At 49.2% G+C, this 21,310-nt stretch overlaps 2 protein-coding genes across 14 annotated transcripts in view; one reads left to right on the plus strand and one right to left on the minus strand.

The window, feature by feature from the left end:
* Positions 1-21,310, minus strand: part of ARHGEF7 (Rho guanine nucleotide exchange factor 7) — a 168,541-nt gene that overhangs the window by 70,248 nt on the left and 76,983 nt on the right. For 9 of the 12 annotated variants that reach the window (XR_004485231.2, XM_049701281.1, XM_033435028.2 and 6 more), the window contains 3 exons: positions 12,409-12,503; positions 12,091-12,186; positions 6,489-6,611 (listed from right to left, as the gene is read on the minus strand). Coding sequence is in view for 11 of the 12 variants with exons in the window: in XM_049701281.1 (XP_049557238.1) it covers positions 6,489-6,611; positions 12,091-12,186; positions 12,409-12,503 (314 nt within the window). In the remaining variant the exon portion in view is untranslated. Of the gene's footprint in view, positions 1-6,488; positions 6,645-12,064; positions 12,187-12,408; positions 12,504-15,075; positions 15,457-21,310 lie in introns of those variants that run through there. The other 3 variants (XM_033435040.2, XM_033435029.2, XM_033435041.2) reach the window with 3 other exon arrangements.
* LOC101279062 (peptidyl-prolyl cis-trans isomerase A-like) lies at positions 3,184-4,029 on the plus strand. 2 transcript variants are annotated; one of them, XM_004273600.4, is made up of 2 exons: positions 3,184-3,486; positions 3,554-4,029. In XM_004273600.4, the coding sequence occupies exons 1-2, from the start codon at positions 3,265-3,267 to the stop codon at positions 3,977-3,979; spliced, it is 648 nt and encodes a 215-aa protein (XP_004273648.2). In that variant the 5' UTR covers positions 3,184-3,264; the 3' UTR covers positions 3,980-4,029. The 2 variants fall into 2 exon arrangements, with proteins under 2 accessions (XP_004273648.2, XP_049557249.1); XM_049701292.1 differs by having other exon boundaries at positions 3,194-4,029.

The raw sequence follows: 21,310 nt of genomic DNA on the forward strand, positions 1-21,310 counted from the left end.
TCACCCCCAGCTGTACGTGGCCGCCCGCCCAAGCTTCCTAGGACCAGCAGCCCCACTGATGGCTCCTGGCGAAAAACGCGCGGTATTCAGGCTAAACCGTCTGAAACTGCTAGTTCAAAAGCGGTGAACACGAGAGTCTCCTACGGTACAACCTAGAGTGACTTTCTGTGGGAGGCGTGACAGCAGAGCTGGTGCTGGCACTGCCCACCTCTTACTCTCAACCCTGCACATCGATTCTGCTGACATATCCAAAGGGGAAGGTACCTGACCCGACTAAACCAGCTCAGAAACAAAAGCTCCAAATGTCAGGCTGCAAACAAATTCATCAACCCCTGGGAAATCAGCCTTATGTCTCTCAAGCAGTAAGACCTCTCTCGGAGACAGCTCCTGTCTGTGCTGGGGCTCGCGACAACGTGGGTGGCCTGAGCCGGAGCGCGTCCTGGCTGCGTACGAAGAGTGACAGCATAGTTAACAGCACTGCCATCTACCTACCTACCTATACATAGTTTTCTTCAAAAATCAACCTTTTAAATAAATATACATACACATTTAGGAGCTATGATCAAAATCAAAGCAAATCATAAAACGGGAAAATGTTCACAAAGTCCTCGTTATAACAACTCAGCATATACAATACACATTTTTCCCACTTCCATCAGAAGGAAGGCTTCATGACGAGTTCCTTCCTGCGAGACAGCCTGCCACGGTGGTGCAATTTAAAATATTTAGCACAGAAGCGGCCTAACTACTTCTAGGGCTCTATGTGCACACGCGCTTGCATAGGCAACACGACCCAACACCTCTGTGCACAGAACTCTGTGCTTTCGAAGAACGGTTTTCCCGGAAAACCACAGGGCTGGGCTTCCGAAGCCAGGCAGGCGATGCTCCGGGACCCTGCTGTGGGGCAGCCTGGCGCTGGCACCGCTGTGCACGGTTCCATGCTCTGCCATCACCCTGCCTTCCCCTCCTTGCAGGGCTGGGTCTTCCAAGCCCGACCCTCAGGGCTGCCTCCTGGCCCACCTCCCCAAGCTCGGGCAGAGGAGACGCACAGGTAGGAGCGCAGGTCAGGGAGAGGGACAGAGCAGGGGCAACGGCACCGGACACGCACTGTGCATCCTTCCCGCCCACGCCACCCCGGGCCTGAGACAGGGGTCATCGTGCACATCTGCAGACGGGAGCCACTGCCAACAGCGGCCGAGCCCAGGCGGGGCCCCCTACCCACGCGCGGCCGCTCCACGTCTTGTGCCCACCACGCAAGCCCTAGCCCTCAAACATTTTCACTCGGAAACGTGCGCCTCTTCAGATCAGCCCACCCATCCCTAACATGTGAGCAGAGAGAAATGATGGCTTTACGGAGGAGAAATTTATACTTTACGAGCACTTCTCTGAATGCTGAACAAAGGATCAAGCACAGTCCCATAAAAATGAAGCTTAATGATACTAACAGTACATTTCGACTCCTTTAAATATAATCCAGTTGGGGCCTTTTCTACCACAAGGAAAATCGTCAAAAAGTCTCTTCAGGCCATTTTTGATATTTCAGTATTATACGTGCAATTTCATAACCATAGTTATGGCAGACAATAATGAATAAAACTAAGCAAGTTATCCTCATCACCCACCCCCCAAAATTCCCTACAACTAAAAATTCATGTGAAATTTTTGCAAAAGCAAAAGTAACTTCTTTTAATATTCACATGACAGCCTTGCAATGCCAGACACGTGCACAGTTAAGAAAGGAAACTGAACTTTTTATAAATCTTTATAGATCACTGAAATAGTTTTTTTTTTAGTTTTAAAAACAAATTTAGTACTACAATAAAACCAGACAAAACGGCTGGTTACAGCTTTTCTGACAAAACAAAGGCTCTTTCAGCATAATTTCTACTGAGGCCGGCGATCCTTACACAGCGTACCTCCTCCATATTTACTGAAATGACACCATGGGCCGCAAGACGGCAACCAGGGGAACACACAGAGAGCCATCAAGTAGCCCAGCAAAAAGCCACAGTTAAAGTGCTGGAAAAAACGAAACCCGTAATTCACTCAAAACAGGCAGCCATGAGCCTATGAGCTTACTATCATATGATAATGCAAAAGGTACACGTCAGTTATAATTCAACAGAGCTGGTGCTTCTTTTTTTTGCCATCCAAGGGCAGCTGAACTTTTTTTTTTTTAAACATCTTTATTGGAGTATAATTGCTTTACAATGGTGTGCGAGTTTCTGCTGTGTAACAAAGTGAATCAGCCATATGTATACATATATCCCCATATCCCCTCCCTCTTGAGCCTCCCTCCCACCCTCCCTATCCCACCCCTCTAGGTGGTCACAAAGCACAGAGCTGATCTCCCTGTGCTATGTATGCAGCTGCTTCCCACTGGCTATCTATTTTATGTTTGGTAGTGTATATATGTCCATGCCACTCTCTCACTTCATCCCAGCCTCCCCTTCACCCCGTGTCCCCCAGTCCATTCTCAACGTCTGCGTCTTTATTCTTCCCCTGCCAACTAGGTTCATCAGTACCACTTTTTCAGATTCCATATATATGTATTAGCATAAGGTATTTTTCTCTTTCTGACTTACTTCACTCTGTAGGACAGACTCTAGGTCTATCCACCTCACTACAAATAACTCAATTTCGTTTCTTTTTATGGCTGAGTAATAGTCCATTGTATATATGTGCCACATCTTCTTTATCCATTCTTCTGTCAATGGGCATTTCAGTTGCTTTCATGACATGGCTATTGTATATAGTGCTGCAGTGAACATTGTGGTACATGACCCTTTTGAATTATGGTTTTCTCAGGGTATATGCCCAGTAGTGGGATTGCTGGGTCATATGATAGTTCTATTTGTAGTTTTTTAAGGAACCTCCATACTGTTCTCCATAGTGGCTGTACTAATTCACATTCCCACCAACAGTGCCAAGAGGGTTCCCTTTTCTCCACACCCTCTCCAGCATTTGTTGTTTGTAGATTTTCTAATGATGCCCATTCTACCTGGTGTGAGGTGATACCTCACTGTAGTTTTGATTTGCATTTCTCTAATACTTAGGGATGTTGAGCATCTTCTCATGTGCCTCTTGGCCATCTGTATGTCCTCTTTGGCGAAATGTCTATTTAGGTCTTCTGCCCATTTTTCAATCGGATTGTTTGTTTTTTTGATACTGAGCTGTTTGTATATTTTGGAGATTAATCCTTTGTCCTTTGTTTCATTTGCAAATATTTCCTCCCATCCTGAGGGTTGTCTTTTTGTCTTGTTTATGGTTTCCTTTGCTGTGCAAAAGCTTTTAAGTTTCATTCGGTCCCATTTCTTTATTTTTGTTTTTATTTCCGTTACCCCAGGAGGTGGGTCAAAAAGGATCTTGCTGGCTTTGCAGACGCTGCCACCCCAGAACCTCCCGCGCTGCCCAACCATGGTCAACCCTACTGTGTTCTTTGACATCGCCGTCAACGGCGAGCCCTTGGGCCGCGTCTCCTTCGAGGTAAGGGACCTGGAAACCAAGAAGTGACTGCTCATCCAATCCAGAAAGCTACGTTAACAGATTGGAGCTGTTTGCAGACAAAGTTCCAAAGACAGTAGAAAACTTTCGTGCTCTGAGCACTGGGGAGAAAGGCTTTGGTTATAAAGGTTCCTGCTTTCACAGAATAATTCCGGCATTTATGTGCCAGGGTGGTGACTTCACATGCCATAATGGCACTGGTGGCAAGTCCATCTACGGGGAGAAATTTGATGACGAGAATTTCCTCCTGAAGCATACGGGTCCTGGCATCTTGTCCATGGCAAATGCTGGCCCCAACACAAATGGTTCCCAGTTTTTCATCTGCACTGCCAAGACTGAGTGGTTGGATGGCAAGCATGTGGTCTCTGGCAAGGTGAAAGAGGGCACGAATGCTGTGGAAGCCATGGAGCGCTTGGCGTCCAGGAATGGCAAGACCAGCAAGAAGATCACCATTGCTGACTGTGGACAAATCTAATAATAAGTTTGACTTGTGTTTTATCTTAAAAAAAAAAAAAAAAAAAAGAATCTTGCTGTGATTTATGTCACAGAGCAGAACTGATGGTTCTGTATATACATTTTCAAGATTCATACTCAGAATTCAAACTAACACAATGTAAGGATCATAAGACTGTAAATAAGACTTTAAAACTGCTAAACACTATGTTTAAATCAATGCTGAAAAAGTATATTGACATATATACACTAACATGTATGAAATAGATAACTAATAAGAACCTGCTGTATAAAAAAATAAAATTAAATTTAAGAAGAAAAAAGTATATTCAAGCAAAAAAACAGATTTATCTACCCCTAAGTGTGGCGGCTTTTAAGACTAGAACAAACGTAGGGAAGCGGGAAAGAGGCCACAAGCTAGGGTCCCAGAATGGAAAGTGAAGGCCGACAGAGGCCACCAGCCCGCCGCGAGCCTCCTCTCAACCCCCCGACTTACGCTTCAGAAGCAGGGTCTGACGTGCGGGCGGAGTGGGCGCTCTCGCTGCCCCAGGACCTCAGGAGGGCACACAGGCAGCGCATCCTGCGGCCTCCACGCTCTCCCGCCGTCTCCGGGCTCACAGGCCCAGAGCCTGACCTCAGTCCACCCGCCTCCCGCTCCGGGACTCGCCACGTGGAGGAGGGCAGAGGTCCCCACTCAGAACCGCATCTGTATTCTCTCCCTGCTATTCTGGGGAAAAGCTCCACTGAGGTTTCAGCTACGACACAAGCAGTCATTAACGTAATAGTACAGAAGAGAGGAAGAGAGCACACGCTTGCGAGCATTCCCCCTGAACGTCTAAACATTTCAGGAAACTTCAACAGTCTGAACTGCTTTAAATGTCACCTTCAGCACGGAGCCTCACATCCACCCTCTTTTCATACTTTCAACCCACCCCTAGGGCATCAACCCCTGACCAAAAAGGGGGAAGGAGAGAGCAAAATTGAAAAGGTGTGCAATTTTACCCTAACATTCTATTTGCTGTTCATCTCCCCCATGGCTGTGTCAGCAATTCCTGAGGAATTTTCAGAGACACAAATGTAATCTCTGCATTTCACCGGTGTGGAAATTCCATTTAACTTGTCGTTCTCAGGAGTGGATGCCGGAGCATGTAACTGCATCCATGCTTCACGGTTTAACTAGGAAGGTACGTGCTAACACTGCCCACGCTCCCAGAAGCGTGAGGAAGAAGAAGACCCGACGGGTTTTTCATTTCTGTGGTCGCCGTGTATCCTAATCTCTCTTCTTTCCATCACCGTGTCGAAGACTGCTTGCTTCGCTGCAGAACTGGAAATGCTTTACTACAAATGGAGGTTCAGTATTTAAGCACACGGAGAAGCAGTAAACACCCAGAGTCCAGATAAGACAATAAAGCAGTTCGCATTATTGAGCCTTCATCGCATTACTGAGCCTTCATCATGCTCAGTCCTGACAGTTTACATGTTCTGCTTCACGCCTACAGTACCCTATGGCCAGCGCTCTCAGAGAAGAGGGGTGACCTCCTGAGACCCATCTGCTTCAGAGAGGCAGTGAGGGCTCAAACCAGGTCTGACGGACCCAGAGGCCCTGCCACCAGGCCCACACAACCCAGGCGCACACACAGGGATGCTACGCTGCCACCTCAGCTCAATCTCAGCAATGCCTGCTTCCCAGCACAGTTTCTAAGCTTTCAACCGAAATACTCAGGAGTAAGCTGAGGTTAAATATTTACATCACAAGCACAGTGCCGTGTACCCTGATGCGACTAACACAATTTCTTCACTTACGGGTTAAACAATGACTGAACTGCTATTTATGGCTGAACTGCCGTTTTCAGAAGAAACCATAAATATCTTCTAAAACACTTAATACAAACGTGTGCCCTTCTGGGAGCAGAAACAGAGCCTCATCACCCACTCCGTCTGCAGGCCGAGCCCGTGGTCCTCGCCGCAGCCCAGGGTGCCCAGCCCTCCTCCAGGACACAGGTGCGGCCTTGTCTCGCCAAACAGGCAGGAGGTCAACCTGTCCACTGTTTCACTCGTTTCACCGCTGCCTCGGGGTGAAAAGCCAAAGCTAGCAGCCCCCAGCTTCACGTTTTCCTAAGAAATCCAGGCCTCACTGTAAATGCACATTTAGTCCTACAGCAAGCGTACTTCTGTCTCACGTGGTCTGGTGTTTACGCGCTGAGGAACGCGATTCCAGCAGCCCGGACTCAGCCTGCAGCCACGTTCCAGAACACTTACCAGCTCCTCCAACCCACTGTCCAAAGGGTATGAGCTGAAGGGGAGACTTCAAAACACATCCTTTTCTATTATAAAAGCACTAAGCAGGATTTCAAAGACTCCCAACCAGTACTTCTCAGGCACTAATTCCGAGGGTAATTAAAATGATCATCTTTGAATAAACGCGTGAATGTTCGCACTGCACTGCACGTAATATCTGACAGAAACTAGCTGCTCCGGGGGGACCCCATGGCGCCACTCCCCGCTCGGGGAAGCAAGTCCCGGAGACGCACCTGTGCTCCGTGAGGACGCTCACTGCAGACGGGTGGTTGGCACAATACGCAAGGTACAAGGTCTTCATCTGCGGCATCAGGTTTAGAAAGCAGCCTCCGACTCTCTGCTGAGCTTCAGGCATCCTGGAGAGGAGAGGCACAAGGGAACCATCCTGAGTGCCACAGACAGTGGTGGACGTGGGAACCATGCGGGAGGAGGGCCTGTGCACCACCCCACAGAAACGACACACACGAGTCCCAGACTGTATGTGCTCTGAACACGAGCCAGCGGGGGGAGAGACCTGCCTTGGAAGCCGCTCTGCCATAAAGCAGCCAACCAAGCCCGTCCTTTTCTCCAGCGTCCAGATGCCAGGACCTGTGCACAAGTCCAGGATTCCTTGGGCAGTGAGAAAAATAATGTCATGAAGCCTTAAATTGTGTGTAAAATAAGGAGAAATATAATGTGGTTACTTGGTCGGTAAGGTTTTCTACTGAAGGAGCATCACGACAGGCAGATGAGAAAATACAACAGCCCTCTTTCCCTTTGGGCAAAGGCTGGAGAGAATCAGTGGTAGGCAGAGAGACAAGCATGCCAATGAAACCTACAGGCAATCATCATCATCATCATCACTGACGTGGGAAAAAGACGCGTCCAGAGCAGGAAAGGCACCTTAATCCTGGGGGAGGACCGGCCAGCTGTCAACAGCATTTCCCTAACGCAGCGGCCTAACCCTGACCGGGCGTGTGCTGCTTCTTGCGAGTTTCACTGCTCAGTTCATTGACTCAGACCTGAAGCCACAGTTAGCTAGCACCTGCACTTTTAGCAGACTCTTCTCCAGTATGAACTTAGCCCTAAGTGGGTTTTTAATAGCCTTCAGGGATTAGTCACAGTTCCGTGTATCTGCAGGAGAAACAGTCACTGACTCAACAAATTAACTTCAACCATTCATTCAGGCACTGCGAACAGATTAAAAACAGAGAAAGAAATGATCTCTACCTAAAAAGTGACTGCAGTCTTTTAGGGGAATACAAAACAAGTTCAAAAATGAACTGACTATAAGACAGAGATGGTGTCTCAATTTTCTGAGACGCAAACTGCAGCAGCGCTCAGAGGAGGACAGTACACACCTCCAGGAGAGGGAAAAAGACTGGCGTCCTTTCCAAGTCACCAAGGACCAGGCATCACACGCAGCCAAGCACGCCTTCCTCAAAGACACACTGAGGCTACCTGCTTGCTACCAGGGTCCAGGCACCTAAGACACATCTATCGAGACTATGACACACTGCATTTGAGCAGGCGATGGTCATACTCAGACACAGTGAAACAGGAGGAGGCTGGCTTCTACAACCAGAAATCCAGCAGGGAACCCCGACTGCCCAGCTGAGGGGACTGAAAGCAACGGCAATGATGGGACGTCAGAGTGTGGCCAACAAAAACAGAACACTGCCGGAGACAGGGCACAGGAAGACGAGAGATGCACTATCTACATGATGGAGTTACTGCAACGGCATACACACTGCTCAGCGCTGGGCTACACGCTGTCGTGACGTCACTTCCCACCTGGTCCAACACCACAGCCCCGATGCACTCAAAGGAGAATGTAGTTAAAATCTAGGTCTAGGGACTTTCATTTCTTACATGTCCATGGATTATATACGGACAATGACTTCACTATACAAGGTTTTCTTTCTCTTTTCTTTCCTTCCTTCCTTTTTCTTTCTTTCTTTTGACCTGTTGAGCCTTGGTCCTAGAGTTTTATGACCTCTCTTGGACCAGTTCTGCAGGAATTCACTACACTTGCCCCCCATCAGTTTATAGAGCCCTCATAATCCATCAGCTCGCCAGAAGGCATCAGCAGACAGAGCTCAGAAAGGTTACATGGGCAGTCCTAACACGGAGCCCAGGTCTTGTGCCAACACGCCTCACACGTAACACCGCCTAGAGCACTGAAATAACGGGGCACACAAAACTCACAAAGACCATCAACGTGGAATATGACTTAAGAACTGAAACAGAGGATCTTCACTGTGGTTCTCTCTTGTGCTTCTAGAGGTGGTTTTTAGAGCATGACAACGTGTAGGCAGGGCCCCCAATGGCTGTGGAGGCCACAGGGCTGCTTGTCAGCCGCATCTACCTGCAGCCTCCTGGTGGCCCAACGCCCAGCTCTGACCATGGGTACGGGGTCAGCAGTGGTCTGATAAGTATGGTTTTACCACTGACCTGATGACAGGAGGAATGTTACTAATGGCCTGAGAACAGGTGGTTGTTACCAATCAGTGGTCTGATAAGGGGGGTGTTATCAACCGAGGATCTGATAACAGGTGAGGCGTTATCAATGGTCTGATAATAAGAGGCGGGGTGACACAAACAGTCCAGCCAATCGTCTCTGTAGCAAGAGGGGATAGCCAAGGGCCTTTCTGCTTCCCTAGAGTAAAAAGGAATGAATCCCAGGAAAAACCTGAGAAATCAGAACTGCTACACCATTTCCCCCGCAGAGCACATTTATTCCTGCCGGTAATGCCAGTTGGACAGACAGGGGGTTCACAGTCCGGTAACCACCGATTTCCAAGGGGACACGAAGATCAGCACGACGGCACGGCTGCGCGCCAGGTGAGCCTCAGCACGCAGTTCGCAGACAGCATCGAGAGAGGTGTCTACACGAGTGGCCACAAGCGCCCACTCGCAGGAGCCTCAGGGGCCGCCGGCAGCCCCCGGCAAGTCCTCTCCTGCTGAACCCCAAACCCTAAACGTGGACGACCCTCCTAAGGGTGCCAGAGCCCTGGGAAGGGGCAGCATCTGAGGCTCTGGCGGGAGGAGTCCCTTCCCACCAGCCAGCAGCTCTCTCAGGCTCCCCGCCCCGGGCCATCTGCCCGAGTCCCCGCACACGCCACTGGTCTGCCTCACTTTCTGAATTCCCTAGACTCTTAAGGTTCTAGTGCTGGACATGTGCTTTGAAATCACGTTTCTATGGAAGCTTGCAGTCTCAACAAGTAAGGAAATTATGGCAAGAGCTACTCAGGGGCCTCCCAGGTGACAGCATGGCGGGCCAGGGGCAGAAGGTCAGCTTCTGACGCTGAGTCCACCGTGGAGACTCCGCCACTGAGGTCAGAGGTGATTCCCATGATCGGAATCACCTGGGTCAGTGCGCCATCAACCCCAAATCACCTCCAAATAGGCTCAAGTCCTACGCTCTGCTCTTTACTAAGGACGCGGCCCAGGCAAAACCAGACCTGCGCTCCGCATCTGAGCCCGTCTATTCTACAGAGTCGAATATTATCTCTGGGTCACCCATGCCTGCTATGATTTGGATGGTTCAAAAAAACAACTTTCAAACAAAATGAACTACATCCTCTCGTTCAAATTTGTATTTTGATAATAATCTAAAACAAATACTATTTTACTGTGAAAATGTTACAGTAATGGTCCGTTATAAAAATGAATTTATTTATATCTTAAGATACACTTTATAATTAACTTTTGAACAAAATCAATACACAGTGTGTATTTAACCCACAGCAATTACACTAAATGCTTATTTATTAAATACTTTCTTCTACAAGCCGAAGCCCTGCAATACATGAGAACTGACGGGAACTCAGTCTACGATACGCTAAAGAGGAGTCTGCAGTAAACAAGGCGCAACGTGCAGGTGAAGAAACGCGGGGAGAGGGCAGGCTGGGACGGACTGACTGTGTCCACTGGGCTGAAGGAACCAGTGGGGTTTCAGTAAGAGGAACAGCAGGAGGAAGTGGATCCAAACGGAGGGGACAGCAGGCAGGGCGGGGTGGGGGGTCACCTCTCAGCAGCCCTGCTCCCTGCCCCAAGGGTGGCGGGCAGTGACAGAGGCCGGCACAAGGCGGGGAAGGAGCGGGAGAGACGGGCGGGAGCCCCTCGGGGAGGGACCCCGTCAGACTGCCACCGCGCGGGAGCTCATCCCCTAACTTAGCTCTCCCCCCACGAGGCGGCCTGTACAAGCACCTCGAAGGCCAGTCTGTAAAACGCAGCTGTGAAGCAACACATGAGGAACCAGGCGCCACCCGAAGCTCCTGAGCAGAGCTCTGACCAGAGGCTGGTGGAGAAATGGACACGCAGGGGCCACCTGGAGGTCGCGGCCTGGTCAGGAGTCCGTGCAGGACACGGGGAGGACGAGGCCGGCCTGAGCCAGGGCAGTGTCAGCACAAGGGCAGGGCAGATGCTACCACAAGAAAGAGAACTCCTTTCAGGCCAGAAGAACGCCTGGAAAGAGAATACCAGCTACAAGAGCTCTGGGCGTGGGGTGACCCGTGAGGGAGGGGGAACAGAAATAGCAAATGCATGAACGAACGAATGAATGAGCACACAAGTAAGTGATGAGACAGGCTGGACCACCCCCTGACAAGGGCAGCTGGCACAAGCTGCAGGGACCTCGGGAACACGATCCTAGAAAACCCAACCGTGGAGACATTCTGTCTAAAGTAACTTTTACAAAAGAGAAGTCAATTTTACTAACAGGAAGGGTTTCTAACTACTCTTTGAAAATCATCCTACAAGGTGCCTGAGGGCGGGGCGGCCCAGCCCTGCCCTGAGGCTCCCCTCCTGCCTCAGGGCTTCAACCACAGCCCACTCCCCCCTCCGGTATCTCTCCCCCTCTAGAACCCTAATCCCACATTTGGGCTTGGCTCCCATTCCTGGCACAGAGCTCCTAAAACCCCTGTCATTTCCTGAGTGCCAGGAGCATCTTCTGTTACCCATACCGCGCCCCTTTAACCACACCGGGGCTTGGGCTGATCCCCCAGACAGCTTCAGGATGGTGGGGGGGCTGCCGGGGGAACCCACCACGTGATTGGAGGGTGGGGACTTCAGCCCACCCCAGACCTCCACGGAGGGTAGAGGGGCCTGAGACTGGGAGGATCGCCAGCGGCCAACGATGTATTTAATCAATCTCGGCTCTGCAACGAGACTGCCGTAAAACCCCCAAACGCCGGGGCCCCGGGGCTTCCGGGCTGCTGGACACATGAAGGTGCTGGGAGGGTGGTCCCCAGGCAGGGCATGGGAGCAACGTGGCCGCCCACACGGCGGCACGTAAGGCACGAAGCCATGCGCACCCCAGGCCCTGCTACACACCGTGCTCTCTCCCTCTTCAGGGTTCTTCAGCCCTGCTTCCCCGACCCCGCTGGCCCCAAGCCAAAGAATCAGCACTCAGGGGAAGCCTTTCTTCTTTCTCTGAATAGTCAGTAGATCCCTCCTGTGAAAATAGTCTAAAACACAGCTTTTACTATAAAAGTTGATATACCCCAAGGATTCAAAATAACCTAGTTTCCAGAGACTTCCCAGGCGCAGTCAGTGGTTAAGACTTTGCCTTCCAATGCAGGGGGTGCAGGTTCAATCCCTGGTCAGGGAGCTAAGATCCCACATGCCTCGCGGCCAAAAAAAAAACAAAAAAAACAAAAAAAACATAAAACAGAAGCAATATTGTAACAAATTCAATCAAGACATTAAAAATGGTCCACATCAAAAAACTAAATAAATAAAATAACCTAGTTTCCACCTTTAGAAATGTGAATTCTAAAATTATGCTAAACCTGATCCTTTAAATGCCATTTATATCAATCTGAATTTTGCAACTTTTAGCATCTTACTTACTTGGTACATTCTTCTAAAGACTGTACAAGCATTTGCTGGAAAGAACATATTTCTTCTAGATTTCCCATTAAATATGCAGTGTTTGCTGAACTTAACCTAGAGCCGAGAAAACAACAGGAGAAATAAGTGAGCAGTTGTACTTACATTCCTCTCCTCTCCCAGCCCAGCACCCTATTAAAAGTCTAATAAACAAAGTGCTCATGTCTGTAGGAAACTGCTGCTCATTCTGTCCCAGTAGCTCAGCCTCTGTTCTCTGAAAATACGAAGGAACAGCCAAGGTGACGACTCTTTCACACTTGGCACAATTATCTAACTTACTTCTCAGTGGTCTGCAGTGGCCGTAGATAGGTTGAAAGCACAGTCTGAAGTTCTTTAGAATATTCATTTTCTGTTTCCAAAATATTCTGTAGCACCTACAACAAATGATGAATAAATATCATTTGACATTAAGATGTCTAAGCATTGGCAAGTTCATCACCTTGTTCAATTCACATTGTTCCTTCTATGTAATACTAACTTGTTTAATATCATCAGTCACTCCCTGTGATTAACTACTAAATCCATGTAATGAACTGTTACCAAGGCTACACAACTGACTTCATCTCACCGCCAAGCACATTTGACACAGGTATACCTAGAATGAGGCCAGAATGAATTCATCCTCAGATAAGTAATGCAGAGTCCGTTTAGAAAAAAAGAAGGACCCACTGATACTCGCAACAGCGTGGATGCGTGGATGACTCTCTACAACACTGTGTTGTGCAAAAGAAGCCATTCACAACAAGGACATTCCACACAGTCCATCTACGGTAAGTCCAAGCACAGGCAAAACTAACCTATGATGGCAGAAATCAAAAGGCGGGGGTGGGAGGAGGTGACAAAGGGGAAAGGGGCATGAGATAAGTTTCTGGAGTAATGGACAAGTTCTACATCATGGTTTGGGTAGCTGTGACACAGATACATATAACTATCAAAGCTCACTGACCTGTATTCTTAAAATCTATGCATTTTGACATATGGAAAGTCTATCAACTAAAAAAAACATGAAGTTTACCCTTTATACGGCGTCTAGTAAATCTCAGTCCATTTCTGGGAACCTCAGACTTTCATTAGAGAAGATGATCAACTCAGATCATCCTATAAACATTAAAAATTAAAGGTCTACCAGTGTAAAGCAACCTTTATATAGCCACTATTGTATTTAAAGATAAGAGGATAATTATAAATCAACCTTAATATAAAAATGTTTCCTGATACCCTACAGCAAATATAGCCAAAATCAGTTAACAACTCTTAAAAACATAAACACAAGTACAAAACAGCTGAACTAAAACACGTGCCCCTTTCCATCAGCAATCCCCGAGAGCAACTCTCCTCCCTGGACAGAGCGGGACGGCTCCGGGTCTGCAGGTGGAGTCTGATGGAGCCCAGGTGCCAAGGTGGCCTTCTACTAACTCCCGACGCACGCTACACTCTGGGCAGGGAGCAAGGTGCCCGACCCATAGTATCTCCAATCCTCGCAAAAACCTTCCTTTTACAGAGGAAAAGAGTAAAAGCAGAGAGAGGTTAAGTAACTTATCCAGAGCCAGAATGTGAGCCTTCAGCTGACCCTGCACTGCCCCACGCTGCCTTCTCCAGCCACAGGCTAGGGGCTGCAGTGGAAGCAAGTAAGATCCCTTCCTCAGCTATGGTTTCCATCCCGCTCTGTTAGCGAGCCAGCATCTTCCTCAGTCAGAAAATCATACTATGTGTATTTTCTGAGGACCTACTGCATGCGCTAAAATGTGCTGTCCGTCTTCCAAAACTGACACATCATCCTAAATTAATCCTGCAAAAGAAATTATACAGAATAAAGGTATCAAACACGCTCGGTTTTCTCCCACGATTTCTGATAATCAAAATGCATGTCTAAACGTTTAAGAAAAAAGTAATCATTAAGCTAGATTTAGATTTCAACACTAATACAAGCAACACGGATTATTATTCTGCTCACTGCTGTCTTCTGCATTCTCGAGGAGAGCACAGTCATTCATGAGTAAATGCAACCCTGATTAGATAACTCGCATACTACACTATGGAAGATGAAGAGAATCAGGCTCTTTCACTGACTCTCAGCTCTGGTTTCGCCCCTGAATGGACCTATTCACAGATGCCTGGTGGAGCGGGCGGAGGAGGAGGGGTTTCTCCAGGAGACCCTCCCTTTGCGGGGAAATGTGGGTGCTGATCTTACAGTTACAACGCCTCCCCTCAAAGAAATACTCAGTGGACCCAAGGGTCCAAAGACTGGAGAACAGAGAGAACAGTGTGGCCCTGCCACTGCATGCCCACAGCATACACTTTAATCCACGTTGTATCCTGCAAAATGACGTGACGCAAACAAGCAAGCGTAATGAGTCCCTGAGCTAAAACGATTAAAGTTAAATCTGTCACAGGTGCGCGAGACAAAAAGCCCTTTCTGGATGTGAACGTGAACACTAAACTATGATTTCACGTCTCAGTTACAACTGTTAGGAACTGTTAGCAGCACTGCTTAGGACGTGCTCGGAAACCTCTACACCTGTTTTCTAAAACAGAAAAACAGCTCCTGTGCGCGGGAAGAGGAAAATCCCTGCGTGGCAACATCAGGCGCGCGGGCACGAGGAGAAGAAGAAAACGGCACTTCTTCCATCGCAGCATGAAGCAGAGCAAGCGGATACAAAAGCTTCCCAGAGAATGTACCAGAAGCAATGCCAAAGAAAAGACTGCAGCGATTGTGACAGTTAAGTTGGTAAATTTCAACTACTAGTTGTAAACATGATCTCCAAATAAGTGCTCAAGTCAAGCTCTATAGTAATCCCACCCAAACCATCCAAGTTACACTTAGCCTCTCACAAACACACGACCAAGACTTGCTAAGTGAGGCATGCTGGCGCCGGCCGCCCACGCTGCCAGGAGGCCACACGTCCCCCCGAGGTCGGCGGCACGCCTGTGTGCTCCGGCCATCACCTGTCTCCCCCTTCTTGACTTCTGCATACTCTGGCTGCTGCAGGACCCCATGAGACCTCACAGCCCGGCTGCCACAGCTCCATCACACAAAGGCTGCTCCAGAGAACGCGAGCAGCTTTCACAGGAAGAGCAGCCTTTACTCGGCACCGTGAGGAACAGCCGGGCTGAGCCCAGCCGACACAAGCTCTCCCCGAGGCGGGAGGCGTGGAGAGCCCAGTCGGGTCAAACAATGGTGCCACACAGGAGGACGACATTGGGCAAGCCACACAGACAATCCCTGAACTGTCAGCCGTTACAGCAAAGCAAAACAAAGGACCAACTCATTACCCTGCAGACCACAGAAACTCACTTCATTATTGCCGGCGAAGGAGCGTAGAGCAGCGCCCATTTTACAAATGAGTCACAACTTCCACTGCAAATTTTGGTAGCTGCCATATGTTCTATATTATGTGTCACTGATAGTCCTTTAAAAATAAATAACTGGGCTTCCCTGGTGGCGCAGTGGTTGAGAGTCCGCCTGCCGATGCAGGGGACACGGGTTCGTGCCCCAGTCCGGGAAGATCCCACATGCCGCGGAGCGGCTGGGCCCGTGGGCCATGGCCGCTGAGCCTGCACGTCCGGAGCCTGTGCTCCGCAACAGGAGAGGCCACAGCGGTGAGAGGCCCGCGTACCGCAAAAAAAAATAAAATAAAATAAATAAATAAATAAATAACTGATTTACGTGTAAGAGAAATAAACAGTAACATTAAGTCATCTGATCCAGATACAATAAAAGATTATCATTGCAAACTAAAACCCAATTTCAAAACCATGAGCCTGGTTCAGAAACACAGTAGGAAACACTCAAGAATGGCACAGCTATTCTTACCCCTCTCCCACCCACCGAACTAGCCCCATGAACCACAAGGAAAAATAACCATCTCACGTTTCCTTTCAGCCTGGTCTATTTAAACTGTATTTTAGGGGTTAAAGTTTCAAAAAGTAAGACAGGACTTGAGCGGCTCATAGCTACCCGCCCCGAGGGAAAGGAGAGGAAGGAAGGCCAGGCAGGGCAGGAAGCTGTGCCTGCAGCCCTGCCCGCCCGCAGAGCCAGAGGCATGAGGACAGGGCTGCAGCCCACTCCCCACCCCCACTGGCAGCCACTGATGTAACGCAGCGTGCTGATTTCTGCGTGCTCTTAGCACTTCACGACATTAACTCGCAGAAAGTCTGGGGGGCGGGGCACGCAAAATGTGTATGTTACTGTGCCTTTTAGAAGGAGTTACGTTATTTCAGTATTTCTAAACTTGGGAATTCATGAGGTCTTGGGATGTATTTCTTCCGAATGCTGAAGGTTTACTACGCAAGAGCTCCAGCAGAAGCTGCAGGGCCGCTCTGGTCTGTGCCGGCCAGGGGCTGGCCCTGGGAGCCGGCAGACCCGGGCGTGAGTCCCAGCTCTGCCATGTCTTCACCAAAGGGCTCTTACTGGTCTGTGACAGATACTCAGAGTCCACTCCCTGACTTCAGGTAGGAGGCATCTTACAAACCTCCTCGGACTCTGCCTTCCAGCCCAAACCCGCGAAAGTCCTACTTGGAGCTCCGTCACGTGACTCCATTCTTCAGGACGTGACTAGTTCACAAGACGGCCTTTCCCACGACTGAACAGCTCAACTCTTTCTTCATTCACAGGCCAAGCCTCAGCTGCTACTCTACCCAGCTCCTGCTACCAGCGGGAAATCTCCATCTATATAAAACAAGGAAATCACATAAAAACAGTGGGAGCAGAATTTGTCACAGACGCCAGCAGGCCCCTCGCCGTCGGTATGAATGTGGGTGGGATACAGGAGAGGAGGGCGCAGCTCCTCAGAGAGCGCAGGGAGCTGAGCTGCCCTGTCCCGGGTGAGAGCCATAATGGGCCTGAGCCCGTACAGGCCCCGGGCGGAGACACCAGATGTCAGGACTGAGAAGCAGTCTTGGCTAAGGTGGACGAGGTAAAGGGACCATAAAGGATAAAAGAAGCCAAAGCAGTGCTTGAGGTCAGTGTGGCTCTAGGCCAACCTCCGGCCACCAGGCAGAGGCTCCAGGCAACTCCAGGAGCCAAGGGGACGGACGGGCACAGATTCGCTCTGGAGCACCGGAAAGGTCCGTGGAGGTTTCCTACCGCATTTTATGCAAGATGCACGTCTATTCTGAACATTTATTAAAACCATTGATTGCTACCTATTATATTTGCAATCTTTCAAAGACAAAGCTACCTTGCCTTTTCATTGTACTCCGGGGAGTAGAAGCAAACCATGCCTCATTTGCTGTCCATAGATAAGGAGTACCGACGTAACCCTGGAAAATAAAGCCACAGTGCATCACAGGACACGGAAGGCCATAAGGACCCATATCTTCCCAGATGGACATATTTAAGAAACCTCGTTCTCTACTGGTGACATCCCCTAAAAGGGGTGTCAAAAGACCGTTCACTCCCTCTGGGGGTGGCATCTAGCTTCTAGAAGAGAAGGACTTTCTCTGATCTCCACCAGGAAAGGCGTCTGCTACCAGGCCATAGGTGCAGTCAACTCCTTTCACTGTCAAACCCATCAAGCTCGGGCAGGTGACAAACATGTTCCCTTTCACTGTATGATCCTGTCGCCCTTGACTCCAGCCCTCCCAGGTAATTAATCCTCAAATGGGATGCTTGTTGGCAAATGGGCCTAATGCCCCCAGTGCTTCTAAACCCTCCTCCTAACAACCGTGAAAACCTCTTAAGGGCCAGCATCTCACCAGGCACCTTAAGGCCCACTGCTAATCCTCGCAACAACACTACAAGGCCAAGGCCAGCATTTCCAACGTCCTTTTACAAACACATGACTGCGTGAGCAGCTGTGGGGCTTCTGCCAGGCCAGTCCCCCAAGAGGACGCCCAAACACTACACACAAAGTTGGAGCACCCCTCCCCCCAGAACCTAAAGAAGGGCTCTCCGGACCATTCACTGACCTAAGCCTGAAGACAGACTGACCTCAAACACCTTCACATTAGAAAACAAAGTTAACAGTGCTGGCTGGCTTTGTCACAAAAACTAATCAACTCTTTACTTAAAGCAAAGCTATGGGTTTTTTCTTCCATCATGACTCTCCGCGTCTGAGGCCCGGACTCCCCCACCTGAGGTCTCTAACGCCCTGCTGACATTTCCAGCACAGTCTGGGCTCTGGTGCCAAAGTAATCCTCCAAACATCTCTATTACTTGCATCATCAAGTAATGGGATTCTGCCACACTGTCTGGCACACTTCCTTCTACTTGCAGGGACAACGTTTTTACATAATTACATCACATTATCTATGTAATTTTATGTTCTGCTTACTGCACCTAAAATGAATATTTGACATTTTTTAAAGCTTCAAGTGCATTTTTAAGAATTATAGATGGATGTACTGCTGGTGTCTTAACCATTCTTGTACTGCTACATATTTAGGTTGCTTGCAGTTTATTGTTGTAACAAAGCACCCTATGAAAACACCCTTGAACAAGCATCTCTGAATACCTTTCAGGTAATTTTTCTGGGGTGGACTTCAAGCAGCAGAATTACCACATTAAAGGGCTTGAGTGTTTTTAGAATTCCATGAACAGCTGCCATATTACTTTTGAGAAACAGTTCCTGGTTCTGCACGTGAGGAACGTGGAAGTCGTCACTCCACCCTAACAACAAGTAAAAAGCTGAACAGACTGAAAATCGACAACTCTTCTCGAGTCCATAAGGGGAGGGGACACAAGGCCCCAAGATGTCGCACTGCCTGGAGCAGAGACGCTGGGGTGGGAAGACCTGGGCTGTAGTTGATGATGTGCTAGAGGCTCAGTGCAGACCAGCCTGAGCTATAAACCCTGGGGGGACACAGTCACGGGGGACCCGTACCCCCAGTATCAGGAAATTTACCTCTAGGAGCTCAACCAGGTACCCAAAGTAAATATCAGAGAAAAGTCGACAATCTGGATGATTCCAACTATAAGGCAGTAAGAAGATTAGTGGTTGCCAGGGGTAGGGGTTAGGGTGGGGAGGAAAGAAGCCGCAAAGCACAGAGGATTTTTAGGGCAGTGACATACTTGACATTGTAATGATGAATACACGCGTGTACAGAGAGTGAACGTTAAAGTAAACTGGGGAGTCTGGATGTGTGTGTGTGTCAGTGCAGGTCCATCCTCGGTGAACAATGTCCCATCTGGTGAGTGATGCTGGTAATGAGGCAGGCTGTGTGTGTGTGTGTGTGTGTGTGTGTGTGTGTGTGTGTGTGTGTGTGTGTGTGTGGCGGGGTGGGAGGAAGAGGGTACGTGGGTAGTCTAGCTCCCTCTCAAGCCTACCGTCAATTTAAAACTGCCCTAAAATAATAAAAGTCCTGTTTAACAAAGTGTCCAAAGAACTAAAGAAAACTATGCTTAAAGAATTTTTTAAAGTATAAGAACAATGACTCAAATACAGTCTGTACTGAACTATAAAAATAATCAAATGGAAATTACGAATTGAAAGGTAGGCGCTCAAGATCAGACTTGAGCTAGCAAAAGCAATAATTAGCAAACACAAAAAACTCCCTAGAACAGAAGGGGAGAATGAAGAAAAATGAACAGCACCTCAGAGACCTGCAGAAGGCCAGCATGTCTGCCAACAGTGCACGGGGCGGGGGGCATGGTCCCGGAAGGGGAGGAGAGAGAGGTGACGAACGGCCAGAAGTCACTAGGAGCCACTTCCTGCTCCCCGGTCTTGACCATCACGTGACGGCGGAGCTTCCTCACGGCCTCTTGACCTCCACGTGTTTGGGCCTCCACCTAGAATGCTCTCCCGTGCTCCCCACTGACCCCAAGTGGAGACCTAAATCTTTCACAGATCATCAGCCCACACTGGTCTCACCTCCTAGAAAGTGTTCTTATCTCTCAGTGGCGTTAAAGATATCTGTACTTCTGCAGTTTTCTGTGAAAACAAAACTACACAAGGAAGTGTGAAAAGTTTAACACATTATCTATTCTATTTGTTCTGCGTGTCATACTGTGCCCACATTTTACTTTTCTGTATAATTTATAAATATGCAATTCAGGAAAGCTGAAACTGACTCCTGGCTTCGTCACTAACCAGTTCTGTTCACTGCAAAGTGAGAGTGCTATATGCCGAAAGATGGTTCCCACGAGCTCTATACATCGATGTCCGTCACGACCGCAATTTTAACATGCGCTGTTCACTCTTAGAGCTTTATGTAAACAACCGTTTGGATGTGATTCTGAAGCCAAGGCGTTTCCCCATCATCCAGAATGAAAGAGTTGGCTGACTCCAAGACAACAGCACATGTGACACAAAGGCTCTTCTCCCTGTGTAAGCGCAGTTAAAGAAGGAAATCTAAAGCAGCACTGGTTACGTTTCAGTCCAGAGAGGACTGCACGACACACAGTGCCGAAGAAAACAACCCACCAGGGTTCCTAGGAAAGCACGGCTACCTACTTTTACAAAACACCCAGTGGAAGCAGGGTCCCCGGAGGCCAGCGCAGTGCTGCCGGCACCAGCTCACACGGCACCGGCTGCTTTCCTCTGATACAGTTATCTGGACGCACACCAGTGAAGAGGAGGCTCTCCCGCTGTGGCACGTCACTGTGGATGAGGAGTGCGCTGCTCGCTGCAGCCTCCCCCGGAAAAGAAAGCAACGCCTCACCTGAGAACGTGCACGAAGAAAAGGCAGCTCCGTAAGCTGAAAGTTTTCCCCCTAACAAACGCTGAAGCGGCACAGGATCCCACACATAACACATTCCATGCACTGAAGAGCAAACATGTGGGCAGAGCCACGTCCCAGGAACAAACCCCGAAGAGACAAAGATTCGAATGAGGAGGGTTTGGAGAGCAGAGCTCGGCCAGGAAAGGCAGGCGCCCTGAGCCCTCGGGACGCAGGTGTGCTCTGCCAGTGGGGGTCGGAGTCCAGATGAGGCCAGTGAAGAGCGCTAACGAGAACTGGGACAGACCAGCGAGACGGTGGAGAGATTCAAGGGAAGGAGGTGACCAACACGAGGAGAGGGGAGGCCACGGGCCACCAGGGGTGCGCTCAGCAGCCTGGCGCACGGAGACCGGGCAGCAGAAGAGGTACAGAAGTGAAGTCCTGCAAAGAGGAGGCCACGGATCGGGGGCAGGTGGTGAGAGGAAACACCGACGAGGAGGGTTTCCTGCCGTTCTCTTCACCGCTGCGTAAGCAACGCCTTTAGCAGGGCCTGGCAGAGCGAGCCCCTGACAAATCCTTAAGA

The sequence above is a fragment of the Orcinus orca genome, chromosome 18, assembly GCF_937001465.1.
Source record: "Orcinus orca chromosome 18, mOrcOrc1.1, whole genome shotgun sequence".
NCBI classification, from domain to species: Eukaryota; Metazoa; Chordata; class Mammalia; order Artiodactyla; family Delphinidae; genus Orcinus; species Orcinus orca.